Consider the following 13,988-nt stretch of genomic DNA (forward strand, 5'->3'; position numbering starts at 1 on the left):
GCCCCGGTTGGCTTGGCTGAGGGTTGGGGTTGGGGTGGCCGGCTTCGGGGGGGGGGGTTGGGGGGGGGGTTGGGGCTACCCCTGCCCCGCGGCGCTTCACGGACGGGAGGGGGTTTTTAGCAGGGTTTTCCTCGAGGCCGGTGCGAAGGAAAAGGGGTTTCCTCACGGGAAACGTCGCGGGTCTTTCCTCCGGCCGGTGAGCCCTGGGTTTGCTGTAGGAGGAGCCCGCCGGGAGTTACAGAGCCGTTCGGGTTTGTGGGCCCCTGGTTCCTAACTTCCCGGCGTTACTTCCCTTCAGAAACTGAACTCACAGATAGGCAGCACGCCGCCTTAAACTTTCAGTTTCCTTTACGTGCGGCGCGGTTAATATTTCTGGGCGGCCGCTTCGTGAAGCGGCAGCGTCGAGGGAGGGAGAGCCGGGAGAAAACGGCTCTGCTCTCTGTCACTAGCCGGGCACAGGGGTGAAAAACTCCAAGCGTTCCTATTATAGCTGGAAAATGCTACGCAGGTCTCAGCCGACTGATGCAATTCATGGGGCCCTAATCCTGAAAGATGCCGTTCTGCTGCTCTGAATTGGTTTTATCGCAGAGGCAGAATATTTAGCAGCCTGAATGTGCCCGAGCTAACCATTATACGTTAGGGACTGCATGCAGGGCCTGTGTACACCATCGTTTGTGCCTTTCCCAACAGCAACAAAATTGTCCTGTGACTTTGTTTATTCGACTTGGGTGCTGTTTAGATTAGACGGTGTCAAGTGCATCGCTGCCAGACTCACAGATACTTTTCCACAGTTTTGATATTTCTGGTGGACTCAACAAAAAACATTTCCTCTCCTTTTCTTGTGCTCAAGGCCACTGGATGCATTTAGTTTTGACTTTTGAGCGATGTTTACAACTGACTGTGTCGCACAGTCCACGGTGGAAATAGTTACTGGTTTCCTTGTTGTGTTGATTTCAGAGGGAAGGGTCTTACAAGGCTGCAAGCGTTTATTTTGAGGTTTCTTTTCATCCCTGTATACAAGGTGTCAAGTTTGACTCCACTCTGGCATGTCAGTGCGTCTTTGTGATACCTGAAAATATGGACTGAAGACTAGGAGGCCTGCTTTCATTTAAATTCACTTTTTAAAGTTTTACGTAGATAACTTCAGGGTGGGAGAGGGGTGAAGACTGGCAGTTTGAGTGTGTTTAGAATGTAGACAGTTGTTTAACGTTTTGCACCGTAGACCTAACTACCTCCAGTATTTTGGAGTTCACAAACAAAACCTGCTTTTGATCTGATGTTGGGAGCTCAGATTTTAAATACATGTTATCTAGCTTCTACCTTGAAGTTTTTGCTTGTGACTTTGTAGTTTCATAGCTCATTCCTTTGACTCATTTCCTCCTGCCCGTGCTTCTGCCATCTTGCCCTCTTGCTTGCTCAGTCTTCTGTTTTGCCTTTTTTTTCCACTTTCGTTTCCCTGTTTTATTCCTCCATAAATACCTTTCACCTTTCATCCCCAGAACAAGTGTGTTCAAGTTATCTCAGACTGGTAACATCAGAAATAAATTAATGCATCAATGCATTTTGTATATAAACTGAGAGTAAGTGGGATTTCTTAGTTGAGGAGAAAGCATTGTCTACCTATATTTAAACAGTTGTATGTGACATGTACTAGAGCAGGACTAAATAGCATCTTCTTGTTTAGTCTATCAGATTTAGGGATTCGTTTTGCAACCTTGTTACATTGGGGAAAAAAAAACTGTACGTTAAATGTAGCTGACTCCATTCTTCTACACTCTTTAGTCAGAAGTGTTTATGAGCTGTTACAAGTATTAAGGCTTGTTGCTTGCTTCACCAGTAACCTCAATTTCACGTTAGTAGCCTTCGCCGGTTACTGGAAAAACATTGTTTTCCAAATCCCACATCTTTCAAAAACAAAGCTTTGGATATGAGGAACGGACTGGAGCTGATAACTAGTTATCAAATTCAGTCTCTCAAAAGTATTAGAAGGGTCTTCCTATTCAATTACTTTAAAAGTGTTGTACGTCTAAAATGTGCTTGTCGTGTGTTTTCCCCTTCAGAAATCGTTGAAAGGATTCCTTTTTGCTAAGCTGTATTTTGACGTCAAAGAGTATGATCTTGCTAAAAGGTAACACACGTTGATGTATGCTGTTATTCTGTTCTCTAAAGCATAATAGAAAAGCTAAATGAATATGAAGTAGACTGGAGAAATCAAGATCACTATCATGCTGCTTTAAGGTAGCAGTAGACATGGGTATCAGATGCTGTTTAAATCTTTATAAAACAGCAACTTAGATAAATATCTATGTGATATTGAAAAACTTACCGTTTGAAATGGCTTTTATTCCACTGTATTATGAAGTTATTACAGTTTCTGTGAAGTTATTACAGTTAGAGTTTCTTTTTTTAATAAACACCAATACTTGCTGGCAAATAAGTAGCATCTGTACATGTAAAAATAATGTTGTTCTGTACTTTAAGGTCCAGACCAGGTATCTAGAACCAACCATGACTGCATTTCCTGTGTCACATGTTAAATTCCTGCTTCAGTTCTATGGAGGCTGGGGGGGAGGACAGAGAGACTCATATTATTGAGGAATATTGATCCTTTTTTTTTTTTCCTGTTCTGTAGGTACATGTATACATACCTCAGTGTGCAAGAGAGAGATCCGAAAGCACACAGATTTCTTGGACAAATTTATGAAGCTGAGGGCAACACTGAAAAGGCTTTTGGATGTTACAAGGTAAACACTCCACTGACCTCCAATGTCCTGCTTTAATCCATTGCAAAGGGACTTTTAAAATCATGCAGTTCTGGACATTTCTTAAATGCATAAAAGAAAACATATTTGTGGAAAAAGTGTAATATGTATGCTTTCCGTTGCCAAATGCGTATATGATGTACTGCAGAGGGGATTCTTCATTTGACATGATTTGCTTCAGCAGTATTTTTTTTAAGTTGATTCTTTTGTGACCTAGACTGGGTCTTCGTGCTACCTGCTATTAAATTCTTTCCATATCGTACGTTGCCCTTTGGACTAAGGATCTGTGACTGCTGTCGAATTCCCTAGCAGGGGCTCTGATGACAGCAGTAATCTAGTTGCTACTGGAAGACTAGACCTAGGGTGTTTTCTAGTTGTTTGTATTTATTGCTTTTTTTTGGGTTTTGTTTGGGTTTGGGGGCGGGGGGGGGAGTGAGATGGGGCAGGGCAAACATAATTTACATTTATATGCTTGCCCAATGAGAAATTCACCATCAGAATGCCTTTGTTCAGGTTTTAGGGAGGGAGAGGATGTGCTCAACAGTTTTGCTGCCAATACATCCCAGCTTGTCTTAGTGTGTGACTTAATTATATCTTTCTTCAAAAGTGTCCATATGGAGTTAGACTAAAGGTACTTAAGAGTCCAGCTGCCTGCGTATAGCTGGTGGTAGGGGCAGAATAGCTGGCTTTTGCATTTTTGCTCTTCTAAATCTTTTCTTTTCTGAATTTTTGCTCTTTTGAGTTGCAGCAGATGTATCTGGGTGCTGTAAACTAGTGATAAGTTTAGAAACTGAGGTCTTTCTTAATGTATTCAGAAAGTATTTACTAATAGATCTGTCTAATTTGAATACCTGTGTCTTTTCAACGAGTGGTGTAATTCTTTCCTGTTCTGTGTGGATTGCAAGATCAAGTTACCTTTTTTTCCTGACTTTTTTTCCGTGTGTGTGCATGGGGAAAACTAGCGCTCTGTGGATTTGAACCCAGCACAGAAAGATCTAGTGCTGAAGATAGCGGAGTTACCGTGCAATAATGACATCACTGATGAAAGAACAAAATACTGGGTTGAAAAAGCTGCTAAGGTGTTTCCTGGAAGCCCTGCTGTTTACAAGTTGAAGGTAAATGCCAATTTCCAACCTCTGTTCTGTGACTTAAAGAAGCTTCTAGTATCTGACTGGAGCACTTTTCCCGTGTCATCTCATGTAAAACTTCCTGGCTAAATTATTTTAGAATCTTGAGTATTAAATCTAATGGAATTAATATTCTTTAGATTTAATTCTTCTAGAATTTATTCTTCTATTTAAAGAAATGTTAATTTCTTTGCTGTTTGACACTTCTGTCTAGCTTTCAAGAAAACTGCAGCTGCAGGCTCTCATACGCTTCTCAAGGTTTCAGGGTTGACAGTCTTCAAAAATGCAGGGAAATCATGTTAGTAGTCACATCCAAAAAGTTAAGACTAGGTAGGCAGTTCTCTATTTATTGTGTGACTGGCAGGAAGGTGGCAGGCCTGAGAACTCAGACTTCCTTGCTCTCTACGCTGCTTTTTTGTTTTTTTAATTTGGATTAAAAACAGCATAAAGTAAGGAACGCTCTAATTCTCAATTACTGTGTAAATGCCTTCAGTCACACAATCTCACTTTTGCACAGGTATTAGTTTTGTGTAGCACAGCAGCAATGACACCTAGTCTTAAGATGCTTGTTTCAGACAGGCTATTCTGTGTCAGGGTATGCTGTCTTTGAAGCAAATGGTTTCACAAGCTGAACATACCATCCATAAGAGGCAAATTGTTGTGTTTTTTTTGTATTTTAAATGTTTGAGTATTTCTTCAAACTTTGTAATAACTGGAAGCTTTTCAGCTTTAATAGTTTAAGTAATGTAGTCTGTGTGGTGGAGGCAAGAGAATTGTCTCTTAATGCAGTTGTTGAAAAGGCCCACATGCAAGACGAAATATTAACGTGTTGCCTTCATGTTCAATAGGAGCAGTTGCTGGATTGTAAAGGTGAAGATGGATGGAATCAACTTTTTGACCTTATTCAAGCAGAGCTCTATGCAAGACCAGATGATATCTACGTTAACATCAGACTTGTTGCACTGTACCGCTCAAATAATAGGCTGAGAGACGCTGTTTTCCATTGTCAGGAGGCAAAGAAGAAAATACCTTTGCAGTCGAGCTTGGAATGGTGCTCCTGTGTCATAGAGACATTTGAGGTGTGTAATCATATTTTGATATTGTGATAATCTTCCATATCATTTAAACTAGCTTGTGTCTCTTAGTTCATTACACTGACAGCTATTTCTCAAGTGATTTAACTCCTTCAAATGCAAATTAGTGAAACCACTCAAATTACAAAGTACTTCCTTGGAGTTTCCTTCCTAGAGTTAAATGTTACAGAGTTGTTTAGTTTCTAATTTCAGGGACCAAACTGTTCAGGCAAATAGTTCCCTGGAATTTTGCTGTTGGTGAATGTCTCAGTAGTGGAAATAGATTATGCAGTAAATGATAGTGATTTGTTTTGGAGAAGTACTGTCTTTGCCTTTATGGAAGGATGACTGTTCCTTATCCTCTGAACCTTCTTCTTTAGGAATATCTGGAATCTGTACAAGACTTGGAGTCTGATAAAAGTAATTGGAGAACTATCAAGAAAGACTATCTGCTGGCCTATTGCAGCTTTCTTAAAGTGATGCTATCTTCTAGAGATGTTCAAGAATGCAGAGGCGCACTCAAAAGGTATAGTTTTACCTTTTCTGTATTTAAAGCAAAACAAAAAAACCTCTATGAATTGCATGTATTTTTCTAGGTCACAGAACATCTACCAGGCTTCAATTTCACTGTGTAACCAGTTTGTGGATGGGAGAGGAGACTCTCTGTTTTAGAATAAAGAAAGGTTCCTAATAGGCTTGAGCCCCAAGCTATAAGCCTTGTTTGAGTAGTCAGCACATAACCATGGGGAAGACCCAATATTATCTTGGGTCAATTACCTTTTTGCCATTCAGTAAGAGAATGTTCTGTACCTCAGCAACTATCTCATTAAAATTTCCCAGATGCTTGTATATCAGCTTTGTCCTGGTCAAGTTAACACAACACATGTTGAAATAATGAAGAATTTTAGGCATATAATATAATTGGAAGGGAGGAAGCTGCCTGCAGTAAGAACATTCACCTTCAGAGAAAACTGGATAGTGTTTCAGGGCTAGCTGGTTTCAAGGCGTACCATCTGTGTCACAGCTGAAGTAGTACAAAACAATGTTTGTAGCCAATTTGTTGGTGAAGAGCCATGTTCCCTTAGATCTACCTTCTCTTCTTTCTTTTACCTTCTCTGGAGATATTCAAGACCCATCTGGACGCCTACCTGTGCAATTTGCTTGAGGGAACCTGCTTTGGCAGGGGGGTTGGGCTCAATGATCTCTCGGGGTCCCTTCCAACCCCTACAATTCTGTGATTCCCTTTGTCACTAACTTCTATTGACATAGCTTTGTTTCTCGCTTAAGTGATGATTGTTACCTTTTTTAAAACAATGTTCTTCAGTCTGCTCTTCTTGAATGAGTATATGAAGCAATACAGGCAATGGTTGAGGAATAGGTAATGTCCAAATATGTCCCCCCCCGAACATTGACCATAAACGTGTGGTTGTTCTTCTAACATTTCGTTAGAGTCCTTCAGGGTACCTAGATCTGAAGCACTTCTAGATCATGGCAACGCTAACAGCTATTATAGTTTTGTCAGGTTACTGAAAGTGTTGACTGTTTATTGGAAAGCCACTCCTGAGTGGAGACTATTTACTGGCCTGCAGCTATTCAGATTGCTGCGGTACCTCTTATTTGGAAGAACCAGTCTAACTGTATTTTGGTCTGTCCTTTTGGTAAGTGAAGTGAATTTTACTTCAATAAACAAAGTTGAGAGCTTTGGGAGTTTGAGACGGTTATTCTGCCTTCTAGTTGACTCATCAAGTTACTTGATTCACAGTTAAATAACGTTGTCCCCAAACGTGCTATAGCTTTTACCAGGACTTTGCTCAGAATGAGTCTTTTCTACATTTTAGTCTTGATGGTGTGCTTCACTCAGTGAAAACCTATGTGAGTGGGACTGACGAGTTGTCTCATACCTTCATCGAAGTGAAAGGACAGTTATACATGCATGCTGGAACTTTGCTACTGAAAATGGCTCAGCACAGTGAGGCACAGTGGAAAGAGGCGTGTGAACTGGCAGCACTGTGTTACATGATAAGTTTCCAGGTAAGTTGTTTTTCAGTGTATGCCTTTAGTTGATGCAGTTCTTGGAATGCTCTGTTAAACATTTGTATTCTGAAAATTAACTAGTGTTTGTAAGACTCCCTCCTCACCAAATCTTATTATTCCACAATTCTTTAAAAGATTTCAAATGGCATCACTAGAATAAAAGTGTATCATCAACTGCTTTTCTTGTCAAAAGTAAATTGACTCTTAAAGGCTAATGAGTGTATTTCCCACAGTCTGTTCTTTTCTGCAATACAGCTGAAAACATAATGAATAGTAAATTTATTGGTGTAGGGAGGGAAGAGGATGAACTGAGTAACTCCCTTATTCTTGCGTAGACAGCAGAACTAAAAAGGTGTGCTATTGTGTGCTATTTGCAAAAGATACAGTTGCCCACCTCATATTTTTCAAGGGATGTGTTATATAGTACCTTCAGAATTGATGCTCTTTTTCTTAAGTTTTCTTGTGCTTGTTTCCTAATTTTTGAGACTAATTTAAGTGATCTGCTTTGTATAGTAAAGAAGCTATAACAATTCTTCACCAGGTTCCTAAACCAAAGTCAAACCTAATAAAAGAGGAGCATACTGGACAAGATACCCTGGAAATGTTGGCCTGTGATCGGAAAAGCCAGTCTGGTAATGAAAAATAATTAAAATCCCTTAGTTACGTTTCAGTCTTATGAATAGCTACTTTAAGAATCAAGTAACTCTTGTTAAAGAATACACTTTGTGTCTTGAAATGCAATAATACTCTCTGGATTCTGACTCCATATGAAATGCAAAACAGTAGTTTGATCCTGACATCTAATGTTTTTTTCCTCCTCTTCAGCATGGTGGTAGACTTCATTCTTTCTTTTCAAGTGAGCTTTTTCTTCTTTTTATCTCAAGGACACTGAGGTAGAATTGAACTTTTTAGCATTTCCTAATCTGAAAATGCTTTCTGCCTGCTGATTCTATTTTACAAGTTTACAAGTATTGTTAGCCCAAGCATAAAATACTATTGTTGCTCCATCCTTTCCATTCCCTTATTTGTTCATCAGGTTTGCTGTTTCTGTTGCTAAGCTTAGGCAGGCTTTCAATCTACATGCTCTATAGCCCCTAGATGAAAACAAACAAGAAAAAACAACAGAACAGTAAACATCAGGTTGAATTGTTCCAGAATGGATTTTGATAAGATCAACTCCAACTTGTATTACAGCTGCTTATTTTTGAATACAGTTGCAATGCCCCTAGAACAATAATTTAAAAAAAAAAAGTCTTTGTAAATCCAGTTGTCCAGGAAAACAAATGCCTTGGGACTGGTGTCACTAAAGGCTTGGAAAGCCTATGTGCTGAAACACTGACCTAATTACAGGGAGAATATAACTTACCAATTTGTGGGTTTCATAAGGGGAAATCTTGATTCTCAGCCTTCCGTAGCAAGAACAGCCCACTGTATCAAATACTACTTTCCTTGATTAAGTTCACTGTTTATCTATGTGAAGTGATATTTTTGTCTTCTAGGTCATATGCTGCTGAAATTGAGCCATGGCAAAGAAGACTTCCTGAAAGAGGTTGTGGAATCTTTCGCAAACAAAAGCGGTTCATCTGTGCTGTTTGGTTGTCTCTTTGAGAATGGAGCTTCCAGAGAGAGGTCTTTCCTTGGTACGGATGATATTGGAAATGTCAGTATGCAAGCACCAGTGCAAGAGGAACTTCATAAATACGATCTTGGTAAGAGGTGTTACTTTCTGAAACTCAGCATAAACATGACTGTCTGTACCAGAGAGTCTTCTAGAAATACTTCATATTGCAGTAAGAGACAGCCATACTAGCTGTTCAGTGTTGCCCTAATTACTCCAAAAGAGTGATACGTAAGGAGTTTCAATTTATGCTGTAACATGTTGCTGAGAAGCAGTATTGTTATGCCTGGTTCTTAAGAATTTGTCACATACTTCCCTACTTCTATCCTTTCTGTGTTTTCTAGTCTGTTCTGATCCATTTTCATTTGCTGCTGCCTGTTTAGTTCTTTGTGTTTGTACATCGATAAGTGTCAATGGGAAGGCAGGTCTCTCTTCCTATGTAACCTATGAATACAGGTTACGGGCACAAAAATAAGGTAACTTTAGGAAGAATTGCAAACTAGTAAAAACTTCTTACTTTTGAACTTGACTTGATGATGAAGTCTGGCTTTGAATTTTGGTGTAACAAGGTTAGAGTACTAGTAGTTTTTTTACCTAGCTGATAATTTTTAGAAACTTTTAGGCTGTTAAATCTTTTCTGTGTACTACCTAACTCTCTGTTAAGTAATTTTAGACAATAAGGCTTACAGTCCTTTATCTTAAATAGCTAAAATAAAGCTTATACTACCACAACCTCTCATAAGCAGTTTATTTGTAGTGTTTTTTGTTATGTATTTTAAAACAACGAAGGTCTGTGCATGTTGCATGCAGGCTAAAGATTTTCCCTGTTAAAGAAATAAGTGCAAAAACATAATTGCAAAAAAAAGTCTGGCTTTAAGTTAGAAATTAAGTGTTCAAGCTATTTTAACATTTAACATTGCTGAAGATAGAGATTTCACGAGCATTACAGAACTAGAAAAGCTGCAGTACTTCTGTTTAATGCATTAGTTTAACCTGCTGCCTCAAAATGAAGAGTTTAAAATTTAAAATTCTTATGTACTTCAGTGGAAATGTTATCTCCATTCTTTGCTTTGACAGAAAAGCTAAAGTATTAATACATTTGGCTTGTGCACTCCTATGAAGTAGATGCTGCTTCTTCGAAAGCTATTTATATAATATAAATAGATGCCAAAATCACTTCAAGAATGCTACATCTTACTTTTAAAATGCTTATTTCCAACTTAGATGGAGGCAAAAAGATGGGAAGAGATTGCTAGGAAGCTCCTTCAGTGTGATATATATACTAAAACTCTACTTTTCATATAACGAAACCCGGCTTCGATCAGATGTTAGTCTTCCTAACTAGGATGCAGATATTAACTTCCTACAACTTTGTTTTTGCATAGGTGCTGTTCGAATGCACCGTGGTAGTCTCCAGCACCTCGTGTGGCTTTGTTTGCAGTGGATCTTAATGTCAGTGTTACCCCCAGTGCGCAGATGGCTAAAACAACTTTTTCACTTGCCCCAAGAAACATCAAGACTAGAGACAGATGCTCCTGAATCCATTTGCCTGTTAGACCTTGAAGTAAGTAAATTTTCCATGTTCTTAAATGTACTATACAATTTAAGAGTTTTGGTATCTAATACTTTTTATTTATTTATCTTTTATTTTTACAAAAACAGGTATTTCTGCTTGGAGTGGTATTCACTAGCAACTTAGAATTGCAAGAGAAGTTTAACGCTCACTACAGTGCACATCAGCCTCAGTTCTTACCATTGGCAGTGTGCAAGCAGCTCTATACTGAAAAGCAAAGAGCCTGGTGGGATGCCGTTCGTACTATTACGCACAGAAAAATAATGTAAGGCTTTTTAAGTTTGGAAATATTCGAAACGAGTTTTTAGTAGCTTCTGCAAGGGTGTCATGAATTGATCCCCATAGATTGTGTGTAAAATTCATTTTTCTTGATGTATTTTGGACATTGAAGTCTTACTGCTGGAGGGGCTTGAGACACTTAAGAACTTTCTAAAAATGGGGTTTTCATTTCTAATAATGCATTTTTAAGCTAGATGTAGGTTAGGACTAAAAAAGATGAAAAAAAAAAAAGAATACTAACTGTGGAATATTTCTTCTGATATGTAGGCCAGAAACATCAGTAAAACCGAGGCTTGTAGTACAGCATGGAATAAGTACTCTGCGAGCACTGGATAAACATGGCCTTCAACCTGCCTTAATTATATACTGGGCAAAAACACTGCAAAAAACCGTAAGCTAAAATTATTTTAAAATATGTATAATCTGATGTTTTTTCTCTTATTTTGTGAACTAAACAGTAGATAAAATCAGATGAGAGAACTGTGGTTAATTTTGCCAGATAAGTTACTTGCTATAGTCGCCCTAGTGAGTTCTCTATCCCTCACTACTCTCTTAATGCTACTTTTAACTGTAGTGGTATTTTCTACCTGTATGTTACATAGCTCTGTAGAGAGGTCGCCTGAGGTTTGTCACAAGTATTAGAGAAGATACTAATTGCTTCAGAGAACAATATGTATGAATAGCAATGGGTTTGAATTTGTTGAGATGACCTGCTTTTATTCCCTTTTCTTCAACAGGGTATTAGCCTTAACTCCTTTTATGACCAGAAGGAATACATTGGACGAAGTGTTTACTACTGGAAGAGAGTCTTGATTATGCTGGAAGTAGTCAAAAAGAAGAGAAGTATTCCTGAACCTACTGATCCTCTCTTCAAACATTTCCGTAGACTTGACATCCAGGTACAGATTGATTAATCTAAAATTGAAGTAAGAGGGATTATATCACAAAAATTTATTGTGTGTGTGTATGTTGGTTGGGGTTTTCTTGCATTCTACGGCTCTATGGTGTTACTAATATAATATCATTAACAGTGATACTTGGTAGTAACTGCATGTCTGATTAAAGGCAGGGGAATCTCTCCTTATAACTTTATTTTTAATTTTAAAACTCTATTTGATTGGAAGACACTGAACTCCCTTACTACCAACTTTCTTTAAAAAGTGTTTTCCTTGTATTACAGGAATAAAAAATTAGTAATATCATTAACCTCCGCCTGCCTGATTATTTAGTGGCGTTCACATGCACTTTCTGTTCCAAGTATCGAGTTAAGTATGACTCGTCTTTTGCTTTGTAGGTCTCGCAGGTTACAGTCTATGAAGAAGAGGCACGTATAGCATTTGCAACATTGGATGCAGTTGATGGCAGAACTGATGATGCTTTGTTAGCATTTGAAGCTATTAAGAATGTCGTTTCATACTGGAATCTTGCTATAGTAAGTTCATAAATTTCATTACCCGCAAATGCTTTTTCTTCACTTGCATTCTGACTGATTCTAATTAATGTGCATATTGTTAGATCTTCCAAAGAAAGGCAGAGGAGATTGAGAATGATGCCATGATGCTAGAAGAACAAGAAGAACACAAAGTCTATCTTTTTAAAAGCAAGCATTATCTAATGAAGATCTTAGACGAAAGCTCCTCTGATGTGTCAGTAACTGAGAAAGTAAGTAATTCTTGCTTAAAAGCTTGTTTCGAGAGATGCATTGGTTTATGTTACTATTTTAAAATGAAACCATTTGCATTCAAGTCAGATTTTTTAGACCAGACTTTACTTAAAGGCAAGCTAAACTTATTTTTTCCCACATGACAAATAACCTGCATAACTCTAGTGGGCTAGTACATTCTGGGAAACTTCTGTAAGATACCAGATCGTGCAGTGTTCTGACTACTCTGTGGTTGACAGCTTCTTTGCCAACAAATAGCTTTTGCCCATTATTTTCTTACAGAGGTTAACAGTTTCCAAATAAAATTTAAAGCTTACATGAATTGTTCTCCTACATTAACTTTGATTTGGAGCTTTGCTGAAAAAACAGTATTTCTGATCAGAACGTAGTCTCCTTCTCTGAGGAAGAATGCAATCATGACTTGCATTTCCAATAACTTTCTAGCTGCCGGTATCTGTTGAAACTGTGAGGGAAATGTTGGACGCAGTGATTCAGGAACTCGGAGAGAATGATGAAGAGGCAAGTCTTGCCTTCGGAAATGACCTGTCACCAGCTGTAGATTCAGAAGTGAAATATTCCACTTCACTGTCTAATAACTTCTCTGTCTCACCATCTAAGAGCTACAAGGTACATTAGCCAGTTATTATTTTAGGGAAGTGTTATGTTTGAATAAAAATTCAATAGGTTAAATGAACTTTTCTTCTGCTCCCCAGTTTTCTCCTAAAAATCCCCCTCAGTGGGCAGAAGATCACAGATCTATACTTCAAATGATCTGTCAGCAAGTGGAAGCTTTAAAGGTAAACGACTTTGTAAAGTTAAACAATTTTGTCACCATGTTCAATGCAGATCAGCTCATCTTGTTGTTATAGTAAGGACTCTGATCCTAGCCTAGCAAGCTAACATTAGTTCATGCTACCACATAACTCAGTGAAAATATCTTTGTAAACATCTACCTAAAATGAGTGCAAGAGTAAAACTTGTTGCCTAAAAACCCCAATTCAGGACTCAGGCAGGGGTATGGAGGCAACCCTTCCAAGGACTGTGTGTGCAGAAAGAGTTCTGCTATCATCAGCTTGGGTATCATCCAGTTGGTTCTGGGACTTTTATTTCTGGCTTTAGAAAACACTCCCAGCATGCTGTATAGCATGAACAGATCTTGGATTATTCCAACAGCCACCTCTTGATTTTTTTTTCAGAGTTTGAACATGATTGTAATTAGGGTAGGTATCGCTCCTTATGCTTTCTTCTACAAATACCAGTGTTATACACTTACATTCTCTTAATTGAAACACTGTCTTAATAGAATGAGATGCAAAAAATGAAACACAACAATTCCAACTCGAATGTATCATCTCGTTGGCCTGGTGAAATCTATGGAACAGATATTTTGTCAGAGAGCTATCAGAGAGCACAAAATCTTCATGAAGCTCCATTAACAGGTAAGTTGTTGCTGAAATCTTAATTAAACACTTAGCTAAACTGAGGTAGACTCGTTAAAATATTGCAGAAATATTTTAAGGTTCATAACTAAAACTGATCTCGGGAAAATCCATTCAAAACTACAAAAAAGGATATAAACTCTTCTGGTGTTCATTTTCAGTTGCTACTACTGGCCCATCTGTTTACTATAGCCAGTCACCTGCCTATAACTCTCAGTATCTTCTCAGAACTGCTGCGACCAATGTAACACCAACAAAGGTAAGGATGAATGTATCCGTTCAATCTGTTCCTACTGGTCTATAGAAAAGAGTGATTTTGATTCTTGTCTTGAATGACTGCTTGTAGTTGAAAGTTACTGCATTCCACAGATAGCATTTGTTAAAATGGAGGTAGCTGATGGTTGATCTTTCTGCTTTTTC

The 13,988-nt window shown here is 38.4% G+C and overlaps 1 protein-coding gene across 3 annotated transcripts in view; it reads left to right on the forward strand.

Moving 5' to 3' along the window:
- LOC106029619 (E3 SUMO-protein ligase RanBP2-like) overlaps positions 1-13,988 on the forward strand; it is a 38,551-nt gene that overhangs the window by 316 nt on the left and 24,247 nt on the right. For all 3 annotated transcript variants that reach the window (XM_066990462.1, XM_066990461.1, XM_066990463.1), the window contains exons 2-19: positions 2,061-2,128; positions 2,633-2,744; positions 3,725-3,877; positions 4,738-4,968; positions 5,343-5,488; positions 6,801-6,993; positions 7,538-7,628; positions 8,496-8,705; positions 10,000-10,178; positions 10,277-10,452; positions 10,734-10,857; positions 11,204-11,365; positions 11,761-11,898; positions 11,982-12,128; positions 12,574-12,756; positions 12,843-12,926; positions 13,433-13,568; positions 13,730-13,827. In XM_066990462.1, the coding sequence (XP_066846563.1) occupies positions 2,061-2,128; positions 2,633-2,744; positions 3,725-3,877; positions 4,738-4,968; positions 5,343-5,488; positions 6,801-6,993; positions 7,538-7,628; positions 8,496-8,705; positions 10,000-10,178; positions 10,277-10,452; positions 10,734-10,857; positions 11,204-11,365; positions 11,761-11,898; positions 11,982-12,128; positions 12,574-12,756; positions 12,843-12,926; positions 13,433-13,568; positions 13,730-13,827 (2,631 nt within the window). The remainder of the gene's footprint in view (positions 1-2,060; positions 2,129-2,632; positions 2,745-3,724; positions 3,878-4,737; positions 4,969-5,342; positions 5,489-6,800; positions 6,994-7,537; positions 7,629-8,495; positions 8,706-9,999; positions 10,179-10,276; positions 10,453-10,733; positions 10,858-11,203; positions 11,366-11,760; positions 11,899-11,981; positions 12,129-12,573; positions 12,757-12,842; positions 12,927-13,432; positions 13,569-13,729; positions 13,828-13,988) is intronic.

This window comes from Anser cygnoides, chromosome 1 (genome assembly GCF_040182565.1).
Source record: "Anser cygnoides isolate HZ-2024a breed goose chromosome 1, Taihu_goose_T2T_genome, whole genome shotgun sequence".
NCBI lineage: Eukaryota > Metazoa > Chordata > Aves > Anseriformes > Anatidae > Anser > Anser cygnoides.